Raw genomic sequence first — 19127 nt, forward strand, 5'->3', positions numbered from 1 at the left:
CGCAAAGTGCCTGAAAAAACAATGTACAATCCACAAAGCACTCACAGTGGATGGAAAGTGCGTGCAAGTGCACTACCAGGGAAAATTCGGCCATTGTTCCATCTGGGTCATGCATATTTCAGCTGTATTATCTAGATAGATTTTAGTGCCAAAATGACAAATATTTATGCAAATGTTCTGAAATGATGACTGTGCTCCACATCTAAGACCTTTCCACTGTAAATACATTTCTCAAATTACGTTTGGAAAGTTAGGATTGACCCACACTGGAAAGATACTGGAAAGCTGTTCAGATGATAACTTGTTTCTCTTTCTCATTTTTTTTCACTCATTTCCATGAGTCATAGTCCTGTACTTTTGTACCATCATTAACTGTGCTCACTAACCATTTTATGCAGTTAATCGGTTGCATGATTTAAATCGATACTTTAGTGGATTACTCTTTATTATGGCAGATGGCATGCACAGTTCGCAGCATAAACTTTGTTTGGTCATTTTTCTTAGTGGATCTACCGCCTGAATATTAAAGAAAGCAATTTTATATTTATGCACGTTCCCATTGTACACAACACTTGTATCATTAAGAATATTTTATTTCAATAAAAAAGTATAAAGCTAGGGACGATAAAATAAACAAAACTGAAGAAGAATGACAGTGAAGTTCAGACATGAACTACTAGCTCCAAGAATATGCTATTGTTAACATAGCCCTAGCCACAAATCCCCCGTGAAAATACGTCAAGCCGCCTCTGTGCTGACAGGCCAATACATTTGCAGCCTCAGAACCCCTAATGCAGGCCGGCTTGTCAAACAAACACACTCCCATTAGAAGAACTGGATCCTGTCAATAGTGTGAATGAGGGCAAGCCTCTTCCCCCAATGGTGAATCAGGCTGAATTAACAGTGACTCCCCACCAACACACACACACGCACACACACACACAGACACCTCTTCCCCAGCCGGTTAGTGCCCAAAATTAAGTCGGCCGGTGAGTCCCGATTCTGTAATTTAATTTTCTCATTGTCTGTGCTATGTGGAATGACAGGAATTTGCTGCACTCTCCAATATGTCCGACGATGAAGATTTGGAAAGGTGCAGCCTCAGTCTCAGTGCACTCTCTGCTTACTGTATTTCATGAGGTGAATGTGCACCATTGTTCCAACGGTTCCATGTTTTTAATGGCTGTGGAATTCAACATCTCTTTCCCATACTCTGTATATTTTAAGTCTTCTACTATACGTTTTTTTTGGTCTCTTCAACTTTTCTTTATTCTGTGCTCTTTCTATTTCTTGAAAACCAAACTCCTCATCATCCACTCCCACTGGCCCAAGGTTCAAAATTCAAAACCTTTCAGCAGAATCAAAAGTGAAAGCCAGAACAACTGTTCCTTTTTGTGAGTTGCCTTTGTTTAATTAAAGGGTTATATTCGTTTTTTGGTATTATTTCAGTTTTGCTTTATATCATTGATTTGGTCCAGGCACATTTTGTGTGTGGTGAATAATATTTTAAATTCTTGAATACATTTTTCAGGACATGCCGACCTTATAGGGTAAAGTCTGGTGTGAGGCATCAATGGATTTGTGTTTACAGCAAGAACATACACTTCAAGTAACTCCAAACAGCCTGGAAACAGGATATTATCCCCAGCGGTTGCAAATGTTGTATATATTGCCTGATTATTATTTTTTTAATTACATTTAATCTCATCTTCAAGAGGAACTATGCCTTTTAACACAAGCAGCCTGAGACGGCTGTGCTCATGGAAAGACGTGCTCCAGTTTCCTGTAACTATGCATGAGAAAAGTGCCTCTGATGGTCCCATACCAGCCATTGTGAAGGTCACGAGAAACGTCTGTAAGTACCTAAAATATCCTTCATTGCATAAAATAACTGCCTGGGACAACTGAAAACACACACTAAATAATATGGATATAATGTCAGAAAACTCTAAAAAGTGAGTTTAAGCAACTATATTTTGCATTGCATTCATTAAGAAAAAAAACACATGGTGATCTTGTTTTGGGAAACCTCATTGAAATAACAAACTAAGCACAGAAAAAAGTTAACTGAGGATCAAATTTGAAGCAGATTGAGGAAAACTTCAACAAATGGTTATACTGACCCCAATCAGACCTGGCAAGACGATCACTGTGCTTGCAAACTTGCGGCATGAATCAAACTGAACTTGCACACATCTGAACAGCCCTGACCCATTGTGCAAAGGGTAATTTCCTGGCCTCTGAAGCGCTGAGTTTTGTGCTGTAGCTACAATGGCGTGGACTATTTCTCATATTATATGTTTTGCCCTCCATTCTGAATTGAACACAGAGGGCAGAGGAGCACTGATAATACATCAATTCATCCATTTACATCCAAGCAACATTCCTCACTTTTATGTTCATGTTTGACACTATGTGAACCATAAACTAGAATGAAAACACCCCCAAAGCAGTCTGTTCCTGTGAATCATCAATTAAGGAGAAATCTGTTTATGAATGCCAATATGCGTACAAAGTACTGTGTCTTGTAGTAATTAGCATTATGTGTGTGTTCATGCATGCACTAGCTATCAATAGAATCTCATCTTTACTCTAATCTGTGCGTAGGGACAAAATGTGACCTATGTTTGACCGATTCAAAACTGTATTCCACTTCAGGTTCCACTCTCTTTTCCGTTTATTTGATAGTGATATATCTTTGTTTCATCAAACACAAATCTGCGGGTGAATTAAAATACTAGCCAGATTCAATTTTCAGAGACAAAGATATGTTTTCATAAGATAGTTATCCAAATATGTTTTGAGAAGGTTGTTATTGGAAGTGCTCTTATTTTATATATTTTCTTTCTATGAGAAGGCAGCTCAGCATCACAGATCAGTGCATCCATTGCAGGGCTTTCGAAATCTTATCCAGGAATGGCTGCAGGTCCATGAAAAACCCCAAAATATTAAAAAGCAATGTCAGGTGCTCACAGGCCACCTGTTCAGCTACGTATGAAGTGGCACCCACCATTTTTGTCTATGCAAGCCCAAATATTAGATTACAGTGTGACAAAGCCGGATAATTTGCATCACATCCTTCAGATGGGGCCACAAATTTGCGCTCTCACAAAATAATAGCATAATTAATATCATAGGCCATTATATATTGGGAGAAATATGGGAAAGGGCATATAAAAAACTAAGGTACTATAAAACTACCCAAAGACTACCTGCAATAATGTGGTCTATAATACAAGCACAATTTTTACAAGATGACAAACATGTTTTATATACTACAGGATCTACAGGTAAATGTATTGCACACAAGGGATATTGTGACTGGCCAAACCCAGGAACTCTACCAGCTCTTACTGTCTTTCTGAATGCCTCTCCAGTCTCTAAAAAATGTGAAAACCATCTGGACTACAATGATCCAATGCAGATAAAGTCACTGGGGGATGTGTTTGTTGCCCTGTATGATCATTTAATCAAACACACGGAAATGTCTTCACCCTACCGTAGAGTTGGGAGAGCCCGTGACCACACTTCCATTCTCCAAGTAGTGAGTCTCTGTGTAATGACTGGCAAACAGGCCCCTGTGAAGTAAAGAAACAAACAGGGCAAAACACATGAGGCTGAAGTTCCACACATCACAATTACAGTAAGAGCTCAATCTCTGAAGATTCACCTTTAAAAAAAGCCATTTATTTGCTTTAGGACTCTATCAAAAACATCAATAAAGTAAATAAATAAAAGAAACCCAAGGATTTGGAGGACAGAGACATGATGGACAGTTAGGAGAGGAGCGGTGCAGTCATGAGGCTCTACCTTTCTTTCCCTGATGAGTTGATAACTATATCGTGTATATACACTCAGTGAGCACTTTATTAGGTATTTATTAGACATATTTTTTAGATGTATTAATTCTACTACTGGATGTTTTTAGTTTTTTTGACCATTCTCTGCAAATTATAGAGACTCCCAGGAGATCAGCAATTTCTGAAATACTTAAACCACCCTGTCTGGCACCAACAATCATTCCACGGTCAAAGTCGCTTAGATCACATTTCTTCTCCATACTGATATTTGGTCTGAAAAACTGCTGAACCTCTTTACCATGTCTGCATGCTTTTATGCATTTAGTTGCTGCCACATGATTGGCTGATTAAATATGTGCATTAACAAGCTGGTGTACAGGTCTACCTAATAAAGTGGTCCCTGAGTGTACATATAGAGTACATCCATGTGCGAGGCTACTGCATGTCTGTTTAACACATCCCATTCGACACTTTCTGTTATAATTCCAGGCTACCTTAAACTTCTGTCAGTGTCAGAAGCTGCTGGTGATTGCAACTGACACGGGTCAAAACCTGATTTGTAAGCCGCAGAAGAGGGGCCATTTTGTAAGAAGCAAAGTTATGTTGTGAAAAACTGCAGTTCCCCCTTTGCATTTTTTGGAACTCCCTATCTCAGATGTTTTTTCAATCATTCTGTGAGGCAAAGCAATAGCAAACTTTGTCACAGTGTGTGTACATGAGATATACAGATAGAGAAAGCTCTGCTGTACACGTGTACATTTGGTTGTTTGGTTGTGTTTGAGCATGCATATGTGTATTAATGTGTTCATTTATGTAGCACACTGTATATATGTGGCTCTTGTTTGTGTGTCTGTGTGTGTTTGTGACTGTAGGATATGAGCAGATGTCTGGTTGGAGATAACCTAATGGAAAGACCCACCCCTCAGTTGCTGGATCATTTTACTGATCTCACAGCTGAGAATTCAGTACACAGAGGTTGAGGTATGCAGCGTCTGTTAGTCTTTCTGTTCAAATGCCATGGGAATAAGGAGCTGGGATCAATCACAGTATCGCACTCAGAGTATCACAGGGGACAGAAGCTTGGCGCATCAAAACAATCTTTTATTATTTATTGCTTTTTTTACGAACAAATGTCTTAATTAAGCCTGATTTCAGAGTCAGACAGGCAGAACAAGAACATCTGCCCACCGATCGCAAAACGTGATTAATGGAGTCTGTGTGTGCGCATGCTCTCTGTATCCAGGACGAGAAAAAAAACACAGGAGGTGCTTGTAATCTACCCTCCAAAAGTCACAGAAAGCATCAGAATACAGTACCAGGTGTAGAAATGCATCCTGGGAATTGCAACACTGTGCCCTGCTACCGCATTACTCACTAATTCCCATTCAAACCTGAAGGGTGCTTCCATACAGAAAAAGAATCCATAAAATGGTGCTTTGTCACATCACCCCACGCAGATGCAGAAAAGTTCCTGGCAAGACAGCCAGCCAATAGTGCCCTGCAGTGAATTAAAACACCAGAAACCATGTCCACTCAGTGTATCAATAAGCAGTGATCTAATGAGACGTGGGGGAGGGGGATTTAGACCCATTTAAAATACATTACGCCTGGGATCGGCACAGCATCGAAGCTTGTAGAGAGATGGCGAGCACCGTTTCCCCGACGAGCAGGTGGGCCTGGAGCCAATGCCGTGTCTGCACAATCTGACAATCTGCGACGGTAATGCAGCCTTTTCGACCTGCTGAGAGCTGGCTGAAGTCATCTTGCCTCCGCAAACTCTTAAAACAAACACTCTAAAAAAAAAGACCCTCTCCATCGTGATGAGATCCATATGTATCCGACTCATCCGCAAGGGAGCCCACATTCGATATGGCTGCCTTACTAGTCCTTTCGAGTCAGGGTTCGCGGAACACACCCCAAAATTTCAGAGGAAAAACAGCGGGATAAATGAAACAACAGAAATAAAGAAAAGAATGCTCGCTGCTGGAACTTCACGCAGGCCATTATGAGGAGGAGGACTGGCTTGTCCTTGTTGCCTGTGAGGCATTAAGGAGAGCCAAGGCACAAAGGGTCTCCGGTTTGAGACAGACACACTGAGTCAGCCAGACCTTGGACCTCCTTCTTCTCGGAATCACTCATCTGCGCAACAGAGATTTATTGCGAAACCAAATTCGTATTTGGATGTGAATTACCTCTGCTTCAACTAAAGCCAAATCAACAAATCAACTCTTACTCAGCATTAGGGTGACGGACACAAACTTGGAACGAGCACATCATTGCTCGCCTTTAATCATGAACATGTACATGACATTTACTGATTTCTACAAATCTTTTCAACAGCTTAGGATCTTTATGTGTTTCCCATGGAATAAACAGAGACACTAATTTTAAGTGTGCCATTACTGGCAGTTATATTGGCAGATGTAAGAGCAAGAGCTAACGTGTAAAGTTTTTTACGTTTACGAATGGCTGTCAAGGCCCTGTCAATGTTCACTCGACAGATTGGAACAGAATTATGCCTTTTGTCTTGTAAAACAGCCTTGAAATCTTCAGATTTCATTGTTTTCATTGATAGCACAAGTATAACTAAAGATATCCATACAATAGAGAATTCTGTCATGTTCTTGTACTTTGAGTGTGAGTGTTTATTGACATTTTCACTGATAGAACCTTCATTAGCTGAAGTACTTTTGTCTCTAGAGATTCCAGAGCTGTGCTGAGACTCCTAACCAGCACTTTTGCCGATGCCTCAGATGTAGGCACAGTTTATTGGCTAAGGTGCTTGACTGGGACCTGGAAAGCTTGTGGTCGCTTTTGGAGAAAAGTGTCAGATAAATAACTAACGTAAAAGGAGATACAAACAGCAAACACTGGGAATGTCATGGATACATCAGTCACTGCAGAAGACTTAAACAAATTGATTCTGAGATTTCTGACAAATCATATCTTGGAATGCTGCTTACAGACAATTTTCCAGTCTATCACTTTTTATGTCAAATGTTTTATCTGGATCTGTGTTTCATACATCATATGCTTTTTAAAAAATACTTTGAAATGGTTTTGAAATGGTATTTCTTCCAAAAGATGGGTGCGTGACCACAGTATGTAATACTTTTGTGTTCCCTGGTTTGCGGTCAGGCTTTCACTAGGCCTTCATTACTAATTGCAGGAGGCAGCTGAAGGATGCATTGGCATGATATAACAGTCTAACCTCAGACAACCTCCTTCTGAGTTATTGATTTGGCTCATTGGGATTTGGGCCCTGTCATCTGAGCTCCAAGCTCAAGACCCAAGCAGCTGCTGCATCGATAGCAGTTTCACATAGCATTTCACATAGCAGCCTTTGGGCTAACTGGCACAAATTCAGTGCAGTGAGTCAGTGGATGATTTCGGTGGAGAGTGGTCAGTGATTGAAGGGATAGGACTTGGGTGTGGCATTGCACCTCAATTAGCGGCAGGTGGTCAGGACTGTAACCTGGGTCATAAGAATCATGACAGTCAGAGAGTTAACAGAACTAAAAAAAAACTCTCCAAAACTCCCACTCCTCAACATTTCTGGTCCCATCCATACTACATCTTCTTGCTATGCCGTCCCTGGCCATGTTGAATGATCTGTAAATGGGTAGCCTGTAGCCTAGTGGTTAAGGTACATGACTGGGACCCGAGAGGATAGTGGTTCAAGCACTTGCGTAACAAAGATAAGACCTGCACAGCTGATGGGCCCTTGAGTAAGGCTCTTGCTCCAGCAGGCATTGTCTCCTGCTTTGTCTAATAAACTGGATAAACAAATCATTTTAATTATATTTGTATTCATCAAAATGCTGTTTGATAACAGGCAGGTGACTATGGTGTGGTGTTAAGTCATATGCAGTCGGAGGTAAGGATGTTTCTCTTAACTGCATTTTAATTTGATGCTCAGTCTCAAAGAAACAGCAGGTCTTTATTAACTACCGGGAAAAAATACTCTCTGTTCATAATTATACTTAACCAGTGCGATGACACAACTGTCTTCATTTCCATAGATTTAATAATGGTTTGAATCAATAATAACTGAGCCTACCACCCACAGAGCCTATTGAGACTCATCACACTCAGACAACAATCTAATTAAGAAATTCTCTAGAAATCCACAGGTTAAATATGATTAAAGAGTGCCTTCTAGCAAAGACACAAAGGTCCTGCATATTTCTTTTGTATATCATTATTTAAAGACCTTTGTGGTTTTGTACAAAAACCCCTCATAACTGTGGGCGTGAATTTAACTGACAAACAACAAATGTGGGCAGTATTCAACAAACAAGTGTGTGCTGTAATAAGAATCTTTAAAATGTTGGCTCCTGTTGAAGGTGAAGTATATTCTTTCATCTTTCATATTCCAAAATTAACTTTCATTTTTGTTTTTGTGTTGTGTGGGTTCTATGCTGCTAGATAAAGTCAATTCTCTAGATAGATGTAATTATAGGAGCTCTAATGCAGCACATCAGAAAGCCCAGTCAGTACACCTCACTTCAGAGTAAAACTCTGAACACACAATACACAAGAGCACACACATACAGGTATGTATATACCATTAGACTGTAAGAAATAAATGGACCAAGTGCCTGTTACATCACCCACTGATTATCTACGGGCTCTTAAAAAGTGTTTTGAAGCCAAATAAGTTTACTGGTTCAGCCATCTTGTACAACTTGACAGAGACTGCGCTGTAAGGAAGCCGATATGCCTCTTCCACTAAGCGTGTGAGTGACATCATTCGTCCACAGTGTGTTGCTGTATTGCCCTAATAACACAATAACTCAGAAATCAGGAAATCAGCACATGGGGAGGCATTAAATGAAGAAAAAACACCAATTACAACTACATTTTCTTTTGTGAAAAAATTATTCACTTCATATTTTGAACTCAGTTGTACCAATTGAAAACAGTTTTGAATGATCTATACTGGAGTCAACCGCACTGACTCTAGTGAGCACAGCATGACCAGGAAATGAGCTTCAAAAAAGAAGCCAGTTTTGGTATATACACAAATGCCTCCACAAATAGGCGTGCACGCACACACAAATACACACACACATGCACATGCACACTCACACACATGCACACAGCAGGGGGTCATCTGCTCATTAGTTCCACCCTTTTAGACTAGGACGCAAAAATACGTAAGTTCACATAAGCAAAAGCTTGGAATTAACCAAAGATGACAGAGAACTCTACCGCTCCATGGGCGCAATCATGAGAAAATAGGCCGAGACCAATCTTCCAGTCAGAGAGTGAGGGAAACATGGCATTACAGCGAGAACCCATCCACTCCCATTCTCATCCCACATTCTCACACCCTTTGAAATAATCTCCAGAAGAATGCGGACAATATCCTCAGCAGATTTCTGTGACAGATCAGGAAGTCTTATTATGGACAGCTTTCTGTGTGGGCAATGAAATTTCATACAGATGAAAATAAGTTTTCCCCATGTCTGTGACCGTCTCACAAAGTAAAGGTCAATCATTCTTTATATAGTACAGCACCATTTTACAAAGGGGCTGTCACACAATTTTGCCACGGGAACAGAAAACAGACAATTCAAGTTTCTCAAACAATAATAACACATGCTGAGTGACTCGTTTACAACTTCCAGCCATCCGAGTATCAAAGGAAATCTGATATTCTAGTATATTTACAGGTGACAGAATGCCTCCCTGTGCACACATCAACTGAACCTCAGGAGTCAGCCCAGCTTTTTGTCTTTTTTTCTCAAGAGAACAAACTGTGGATCTTCTGTGTCTGAACTGGTTCTCCTAAAACCTGCACAGGAGCGATGTACAAAAAAGGGAAAACAGTGCAAGATACAAATGAGATAAATGGGACAAACATAGCAGATAAATGAGGCAAACAAGGAACAGGAAACAGGAAAATTGGATCCTCATATACCAAAGTGTTCCATAACATAGAATCATATATTTGAAACCATAACTGTATTTGAATCCTTGTTTTCCTTTCCTCTTCTATCATTCTGTTTTCACTCTAGGTTGAGGGGCCTGAGATTTTGGATAACAGTTGTAACGATTTAGTTGCAAAACACTGTTAATAAGATTGTATTGATCTTATATTGAATTCTCAGGTGAAATAAAAGGCATTTTCCTGTGCTCGTGCAAGACTGATGGGGATCTTATTTTTCATCTGGGAGGAAAGCAAAAAAGACCTGTTGCCTTTATCTCATTGTCTGGGAGAGTATATCATCATGCTTGTTTATCAGTTTTGTAGAAAAGAAGATTTCACACAAACAAATACTTCACAAACTGATCTTGTTGCCAAGAGTGAGGGATTCACGCTTTCTTTTTTCCTTCATGTTCACTTTTACATATTTATTTGACCCAGTTCCAACTGTGTCTAAGATGGGTTAATAAATACAGACATTTCTCCATAAATTCACTCAAAGTTAGAAAAGGCTGACGCCATTTCAACAACAGTCCTTTTGACTCCATTGATCTGAAAACTCCACAAGATGGCCTCCTTTAAGTCAATGTTAGTTGCAAGCACAGGCATTATTTACTTCCTCATGGGCCATTAGACAAGGCAGACCAGGAGAGAAAAAACCAAACACGACAGCTGTGGCTGGTGGTTCTAATTCCCATTCCACAAGTGACTGCACCACCCAAACTGACCTCAGTTCAGCTGATAGTCCACCCTGGTATTTGGGGCTTCAGAGCACACAAAGCCAAGGAACAGACAGGTGGTGACAGATTAGTCTCAGATGCCCTTCTGTGTCTTGGCTCAGCACTTGGGACACTTGGACTGTAACTTCGCTCATTTTAATAAAGATGGGAGATTTGTCAATGGTTTTGTTTATTCTTTTTCGTAATAAGACAGGTCACAGGAAAAATATTAATTCAAGACATTGCACTTCTACACGACGTATACACGACTACACAAATATACATCCAAGTTTAAATTATGTTTTTGTGGATTGACACTATGGGTCCTATTCTTGTAGCAACGTAAGCACAAATGCTGTACACAAGTGGAAATGCTAGTTCTCCCTGCCACAAATGAGATATGTGTTGCCTACGCCAGGTTTGGCAGCTTCATGGACTGCAGTAAACCCACTTGAGACGACTTGGGTTGGACAACGCAATAGGGAGGATGTCAACAGAAACTTGCTTGTGCGGTTTGCTACTGTACTATGTGCTTTGTTATGCATCCAAAATGCGTTTCCCAAACAGAGCCTCTCATAATATGCTTGCTCTTTGGCCATGACGAAATTAGCAATTGACTGTGGAGCTAATGCACTGTTTTTAAAGGGAAAGAAATGGGGCGATTTGATTGGCAATAATGAACCCCCATCACAACCAGAGTTAATTGCTGCTGTTTTTAAAGGGAAAGAAATGGGGCGATCTGATTGGCAATAATGAAACCTCCATCACACCCAGAGTTAATTGGCACTGTTTTTAAAGGGAAAGAAATCGGGCGGTCTCATTGGTAATAATGAAACCCAATCGCCCCCAGGTAATTTATTCCTATTGAACCAGCCACATTTACAACTGTGCTGTAGTTTTGCTAAAGTCTGGTGTGACAAAATTAATGAAATTGAGTTGGACACACCCTAAATCACCAGTACCTCGAGTTACTGCTAGCATTTCACAATTGCGCCTGGACTGGTAATATAGGGTCCTATATGTGGAAACCTGTCATCCTACTGAATGAGTTTGGAAAATGAAATGTCGACTTTCTGGAGTATACACTCAGTGATCACTTTATTGGGTAGACCTATACACCAGCTTGTTAGCGCAAATATTTAATCAGCCAATCATGTGGCAGCGACTAAATGGATAAAAGCGGTCAAGAGGTTCAGCTATTTTTAAGACCGAATGTCAGAATGGGGAAGAAATGTGATTTAAATGACTTTGACTGTAGAAGGGTGGTTTGAGTATCTCAGAAATTGCTGATCACACACAACAGTCTCCAGAGTTTGTAGAGAATGATGTGAAAAAAAAACATCCAGTGAACAGAAATGTGTTATTAATAAGTCCAAAAAAAGTCTAATAAATACCTAATACCTAACAGAGTGTATTTTTTATTATTTAAGTTTTTGTAAGTTTTCGATTGAGCCAGACAGTTTAGTGTGTATTGAAGGATATTTTAGATGCTTTCAGAAGTTTCTCATGACCTGCCAGCTTTACAGTAGTATTTACAGGGCATTTGAAGGGTTTATGGTCTAACTCAAAAGCTAGAAAGTACACCTCTGGTAACGCCAAAGCAGATTGCACAGGGACACAAAGCAAAGCCGGGTTTTATCACAATGACTTTGTCTTTCTGGGAATGTCCCGCATCATTCACAGTTGTAGCTGTGACAATATTGGTCGGATCAAATAGTCATTATCAGAGAGGACTCTGCAGTGCCTTCACACACTGCGGTGGATCTCATTTAAGCACCAGCAAACCCACAAAATCAATAAGTGCCATGGTGTGCAGACGCTAATGCAGAAATATGTCTGTGATTGATAATGAGGGTTGAATGCACATGATCTCAATTATTATGGGTCCGTGACTGATATCAGTTTATTATGCTCCACTAAATTTGAATTAGGAAAGGAATCCAGTCAGAATTGTAATGAGGTGTGGTAACATTTGGGCTGCGGCAGTACAGGGACCAGCACCTCTCTGAAAAGAGACTGCAAGAGATTTCTGGAACAGGGAGGTGGCCGCTGAAGCCTGAGCAGTAAAGATCTGCTCACTGCTCTTCTCTGAACAGTAGAAGTTATGTTTGAGTAGAAAAGCCTCTGCTGATCTCTGGATAGTAGAAGTTCATATTGAACTCTCAACAGACAGGTTTATGTTCCCTGCTGTAAAATGCAGTTATGCCAGCTTGACCAGCTTGAAATTTGAACTGGTTAAGCTGGTCATAAGCTGGTCTGGCTGGGAATGAGCTGGTCATCCAGCTGGTGCTGGTAGCTTTTCTGAGCTGGTCAACCAACTACCAGGTGTTTCAAAACATAGCTTGAGCTGATTAAACCATGTCAAGTTGGGAGCTGGTCTTAACTGGTTTCAAAACCAAGCTTGAGCTGTTTTTTTCAGCAGGGTTGAGCATCGAACAGCAGAGGCTGCTACTGATCCAGAAACAGGAAACATTTCTGCTTATTTTTGTTCAGGAGATTGACACTGATCTGGAGACAGGCGCTTACTGACAGGCTGAACGTGTTTGCCAAGAGAAGGCCTTTACACCCTCACCCCAGGACAGGCCATACAATAATACACTCCACTTCTTCTTCCTTTCCTTATAAATACCCTCCCACACATGTACTATTAAACCACCACAGCGGGACATGATTAGTAGGAACTCGTGAACTCAAGCCGGCGGCAAGCAAGGTAATGTTTCCAACTCTGCATGCCAATTCATGTGGCTGCCACTATTCATGCAGTTTCACGTAAATAAAACACTTGATGATAAAAAAGCACACTTTTGGGGGCTACCGAATGGTTTATTTGGCAAAACCACTCACCATAAGTGCAGGCTAAGCCTTTGAGCTTAAATTATGTTTGTTCAAAACTCTTTGAACAAAACTCTTGAACAAACAATGACCAGATATTGACCAGATAAGTGCACTGAACAAGCACTTAACTGATATGAAATGGAATGACATCTCAGTGTTTACTACCTCCACCAAATAAGTAAGAATTGTCCATTTCTCTTGTTTCTCTTGACTACAGTTTCTCTACATATCTTGTTCTCCTTGTGATCACCCAAAAAGAGTGGACAAAACATTTAAATGCACAGAGGACAACACAGGTATAGTATGGCAATAAGTGTCTGTATGCTATACTCAATCTGTTGATAAATGATCCCATAAAAATCTGATTAATTATCATTTTGACTTCCCTGGGTTTTTTAGAAGAAACAAGCAATGCTTACACATTAGCATGGTGTCTGAGCATCATGATATAGGACAGTACGTAAATACAGGAATACAAATAAATATATAAGCGGTGACAGGGAAAGACAGAAGAATAAACAAACTCTACGACCCAGCAATTAATTTTTGTCCCCTGTAGGAGACATGCGTTTATGGATTTAATCTAAAGAACCATATATTCTACCATGCTGAAATTTACAAGGCATATTCACATACATTTTTTAAAATATATTTGCACTGGAACATGTTTATTTGTCATCCAAGACACTTGAATTATGTAAAAACAAAACTGAATCCTTAAACTTTATTTCCGCTGGGTCTCAGGAGAATCTATGGGCTAATTCTAAAAGAGTGCGCTCAAGGTAAACTGACAGAAGTGGCCTTAAAAAGTCAGTTCAGTGAAGTAATCCCAACCCTGTCCTATAAACATATCCTCTTCTCTCCTCTCCTGTCTCCTCCCATCAGAGGGGAGCCCAGACAGCAACACCCTGGGAACGTGGCTCCTCCGTCATTCCTGCTTTTCATGTTTGGGTTGGAAACTTGTCCGACACAGTGAGGAAACTGGTTCTTATGCCTGGCAGGTGCTTGGTCCAGCTGTTTCTACTAAGCCCTGGTGAAGACATGTTCTTCCTCAGGAAACTACCTGGCCTTATCCTCCATTTTCTGTCATTCTATCAGTATCTCCATACCTCTATCTCTCTCCCCCTTTTACACTTTACCTGTCGCTCTGTCACCATCCTGTTTTTCTGTCTCCCTCTTGCCTTGACTGCATTTATATCTCTCCTTCTTTCCCTTTCCCTACCTCCTTCACCAATGTCTGTCCTTCTGCCTCCCTTTCTTTCCTTTGTTGGTAGAACTGAGTGAAGAAACCACAGGACTGTGGAGAAAAGGACTATAATCATGATATATTGTATACAGCTTATACAAGGAAGATGTTTTCCTTCAAATTCAGTGGTGCGCGACATCAATCTCGGAGTTCACGACAACGGACCCGGAATGTGTGAGGTTTACTGAGAGAGGGCGGGAGGTCGAAAATATTGGAGTCTCACCCCAAGAGCAAAGACGCAGGCCCTGAATATACGGGCAGATGGGGTCACTGTGGGACAAGCTAATGCATTCAAGATGTCTCCCTTAAACTCTTCACCCATTGGTCTTAAAATTCACAATCTACACTCAGTGACCACTTTATAAGGTACACTTGCTCGTTAACACACATAGCCTGCTTCCCCAAATATGTGAAGTTACAGCCATCATGTGGCTGTAACTCAACATATAAAACATGCAGACATGATGAAGAAGTGTAGTCGTTGTTCGATCAAACATTAGAAATTGGCAAGACGTGTGATCTACGTGACGTTGACTGGCATGACTGTTGATACCAGATGTGCTTGGTCCAGCATCTCACAAAACAGCTGCCCTCCTGGGATTGTCATGCACTAAAGTCTCTACAGTTTACTGAGAATGGTGTAATGAACAAAAAACATCCACTGAGTGGCAGCTTAAAAAACCTTGTTAATTACGAAGGGTCAAAGGAGAATGGGCAGACTTGTTCAAAGTAACAGAAAGTCCACAATTGCTCACATAACAGCCTTTTAACACAGGAGTGTGCAGAAGGGCATCTCAAAATGCAAAATGTTTCCAGTAACTTGTTCAATCCATGGCAAGATTTCAGGTTGTTCAGAATGTAAAAGCAGGTTCTACCCAACAGTAAATAGGCCTACCTAATAAAGTGGCCACTGAGTGTATTTCATGACATTGCCGGACTTTCAAATCTATATTTTTCCTTGATTTATTGCTGTAAAGTATAGGTTATAGTAATTGCATGAGGGGCAGACAGAGAGATTTAGAGCTGATAGGCCATAGGGGAGTATCATGCTCTCTCCCATTCTAAATACTACTACAGTGGTGTACATAAATCTGGGCACCCCTGGTCAAAAAGCCTTTTCCAATTAATATCTAAGTGAACAGAAGCAAACCGGAACTCTAAATGGTACAACGTTAAACATTACACATTTCTTCAAATTTTAAAGCAAGACTTACTTGTTATTTAAATTTATTTAAAAAATGTACAGTTTCAAAATAATAAAAAAAGAAAAAGGCTCTGTTCAAAAGTTTGAGAACCCTGTCAGTTAGTACTTTGTAACTCCTCCTCGGGCAACTATAAGAAGTTTGCAAAGCTTCCTGTAACCAGCTAATTCTCGCTTTTGTTTTGTATTTTTGTGGGAAATTTTAATACACAGATTAATTGTAACAGACATTTAAACCAGGGGCGCCCAAATGTATGCACCCCACTGTATTTTGGCTGTATTAGACTGTCTATTAGGCTGTCAAGTTTCAATCGAAATCTCTGAACCATGCTATGCTCCATGTTAAGCAGCTGTCCAGATTCAATTAAACCAGCTGTACACTCATAAGGATTCACCTGATGGTAAAATTGCAGGAACAGGGAATTGGTGTGACCAGAAATATGCGGTGCCTAAGCTAGAGGCAGCTTATTATAAAAGTGAGAATCTGTCCTGAAATCTCTTTTCCTATATAATGTATTCCTATTTAATGTGCTGAGCAATAAAGTAATTAACTAATCATCTTCTTTTTTTCTTCAATATTTGTGGCAGGAGATGCATAACATTATTCTGATGTAATTATGATTAGGATGTCATGTTCACAGTAAAAGCATTTTTAAACATTTTGGGTTATGGCATTCCATACGGATAGATTTGCATTCATACTTGGTTTATGTGCTAGCACAATAATTGCTCAATAATGAAGAAACTCACAATTTTCACTGATATGATAAGCTGTAACTGTTAAGTAACTTGGTGTCTTAGTCAAATGGCCGGATTTCACTTAGGGCAGGCCATCAAATGATGATCTTTTGGGCCAGCAGTCAAGACAATACTAGTATGTCATTTCATGATATGTATAATATTGCAACAATAGGACATCCACACTAGTCACAATGTTTGCTGTCAACTTGAACTTTTGTACAGAAACAAATCAACAATAAATAGCGTTACATAATCTACTTAAGGATTCAGAAACAACAAAGATACTTAGGTAAAATTGTGTTACAGCATGTCATGCAATTAAAAGAAAACCCGTGGTTAGATTAATATGCAAATTAGGCTTTGTGCAGTGGGAGCAGGAAGAAAAAGACAGCAATTTAGCAAGCTATATTTAACTGCATTTCTACTTAATGCGGACTGCAAGTTCTGTGTGTTCAGATAGACCATTCTCTACTTTACAACATGACAAAACCTAAAGCAGACATAAATACAAAGTCTTGAGGAAGCAGTTGTGCTGGTATTCACTGACTGACTGGTCACACTTCATATTTCTGCAGATGTATGGAAGGCTGTTTCCAAAGGTGTTACTGTGTGTGTGTGTGTGTGTGTGTGTGTGTGTGTGTGTGCGCATGCATGTGCATGTGCTCATGAGCAGGTAAACGTGTAATTGTTTGGTAGAAGTATATACCATATAGTACTGATGATTTCCCCCTTTGGTGAGAGTATGAGAGAAATCCCTGGCCTGAAGCCACTCTTCTCTGACCCAAATCAGAATATAATAAGCAGAAAGACTTAGTTTTATAGGTATCATCATTAAACCACTTAACCAACCATCGGGAGTCCGGTGGGGGCTTCGGGTGGAGGTCTGTAATATAATGAGTCACAGCGGTGAACGATCCCAAAACGCAACCATGCCCCATAACTTTAAACAAGCAGATGTCGTTACATGAGCAAGAGCCATCTCAACCTCACAGTACCGGTATGAAATGACTTCACTTTTAGCTTCGCCCGAATGTCATTCTACCTCGCTTAAACTGCACGTGTTAATGTTCTTGGAACTGCAGAATGAGCAAAACTGTTCAGAAGAAGAACTATTAAAACATGGAATCATAAAGGACATTGGCCCCCAGGAATAACGTGAGTGTCTGTGTGGGGGTCTAACAGTCTCACTCAGCAGGCCATAAAAATGTAAGCCATTAAACAACTCCCTGGCCAAAAATACTGATTAGCTATCAGACTAAAGGTATGATGTCATACTGTCTCCTTAAAGGTCAAGGCTGACCATAAAAAGTATGGAAACTTGAATGCTTGAGTCTCCCCAGAGATCTGCACACTTGTAATGTGCACAGGTTGATGGTGATGATGATGATGGTGAGATGATGTTACAGGTGTACAGTGTTGAATTCCAGTTCTGTTATCAGCAGCAAAACATCTATCATCTCGGTAAATATCAATTACAATCCAATTTAGTGAAGTTTGGCAAACAGAATATACTTTCAACATGGGTGGATTTATTTTGGCTTTGGTAAAGTGAATAATGTGGGAAAGGGTGATGGAAAAGCTATTTACTGAGGATACAGCAAACAGAATGAAGTCATGTCATTCCACCCGTGTCAACCTGCCAGAATTCACACACCACACCACTTTTTAACTCCCTTCTCTGGCTTCCAATTGCTGTCTGCTTTCACTTAGAATCTCCAATTGGCGTACCAAGCAACAAATAGTACTGCTCCTGCCTGTCTTCAGGCAATGGTCACACCATACACTCCAACCACACCTCTCTGTTCGCCCTCCTAGTACTCCTGCCAGCTGGCTTTCCCATGACTTAAAGCTCCTGGCAGCACTTAAAGCTTCCTCACAGGCCCAGCTTGTCTCTTCCCTCCATTCCCCAATGATGGAACAACTTTCTTCAGTCAGTCAAGAAGGCTGTCTTCCACATACCTACGTCTCAAAACTCAAATTACATCTCAATGCTTAAATTTAAATCAATGTTTCTATCAACAAACAAACTGGCTTTTATTTCACAGGTCTAGAGGCAAGCAAGATGGTATTTGTGACGTGAGTGCACTCTTGAAAGTCACTTGGGGTAAAATGTAAATTGCAAATTTTGAGGTTAATCCCGGAAATGCCTCTCCACCTGCTGAAACTGTTTTACAAGCTGTCATTTCCATGTCTCTGGAGCAGTCTTGGAACTGGTGTGTGCAGTATAATGATGTTGCACAGTGCCTCATATCTACATTTTAATCTTTGGATTATAAAACGGAGGCGGCACGGATGGTGCAGTGGGTAGCACTGCCGCCTCACAGCAAGGAGGTCCTGGGTTCGAATCCCCGTCGGCCGGGGCCTCTCTGTGTGGAGTTTGCATGTTCTCCCCGTGTCTGCGCGGGTTTCCTCCGGGTACTCCGGTTTCCTCCCACAGTCCAAAGACATGCACGTTAGGCTGATTGGAGAGTCTAAATTGCCCGTAGGTATGAGTGTGTGAGTGAATGGTGTGTGTACCCTGCGATAGACTGGCGACCTGTCCAGGGTGTATTCCTGCCTTTCGCCCAATGTATGCTGGGATAGGCTCCAGCCCCCCCGCGACCCTGATCAGGATAAGCGGGTTCAGATAATGGATGGATGGATGGATGGATTA

At 40.6% G+C, this 19127-nt stretch overlaps 1 protein-coding gene across 1 annotated transcript in view; it reads right to left on the reverse strand.

Annotated features, from left to right (window-relative positions):
* The window catches only part of LOC133122485 (disintegrin and metalloproteinase domain-containing protein 12), a 97731-nt gene that overhangs the window by 45222 nt on the left and 33382 nt on the right, over positions 1 to 19127 (reverse strand). The window contains exon 4 of the mRNA XM_061232472.1: positions 3500 to 3578. Coding sequence (XP_061088456.1) covers positions 3500 to 3578 — 79 coding nt within the window. The remainder of the gene's footprint in view (positions 1 to 3499; positions 3579 to 19127) is intronic.

The sequence above is a fragment of the Conger conger genome, chromosome 2 (assembly GCF_963514075.1).
Source record: "Conger conger chromosome 2, fConCon1.1, whole genome shotgun sequence".
Lineage (NCBI taxonomy): Eukaryota > Metazoa > Chordata > Actinopteri > Anguilliformes > Congridae > Conger > Conger conger.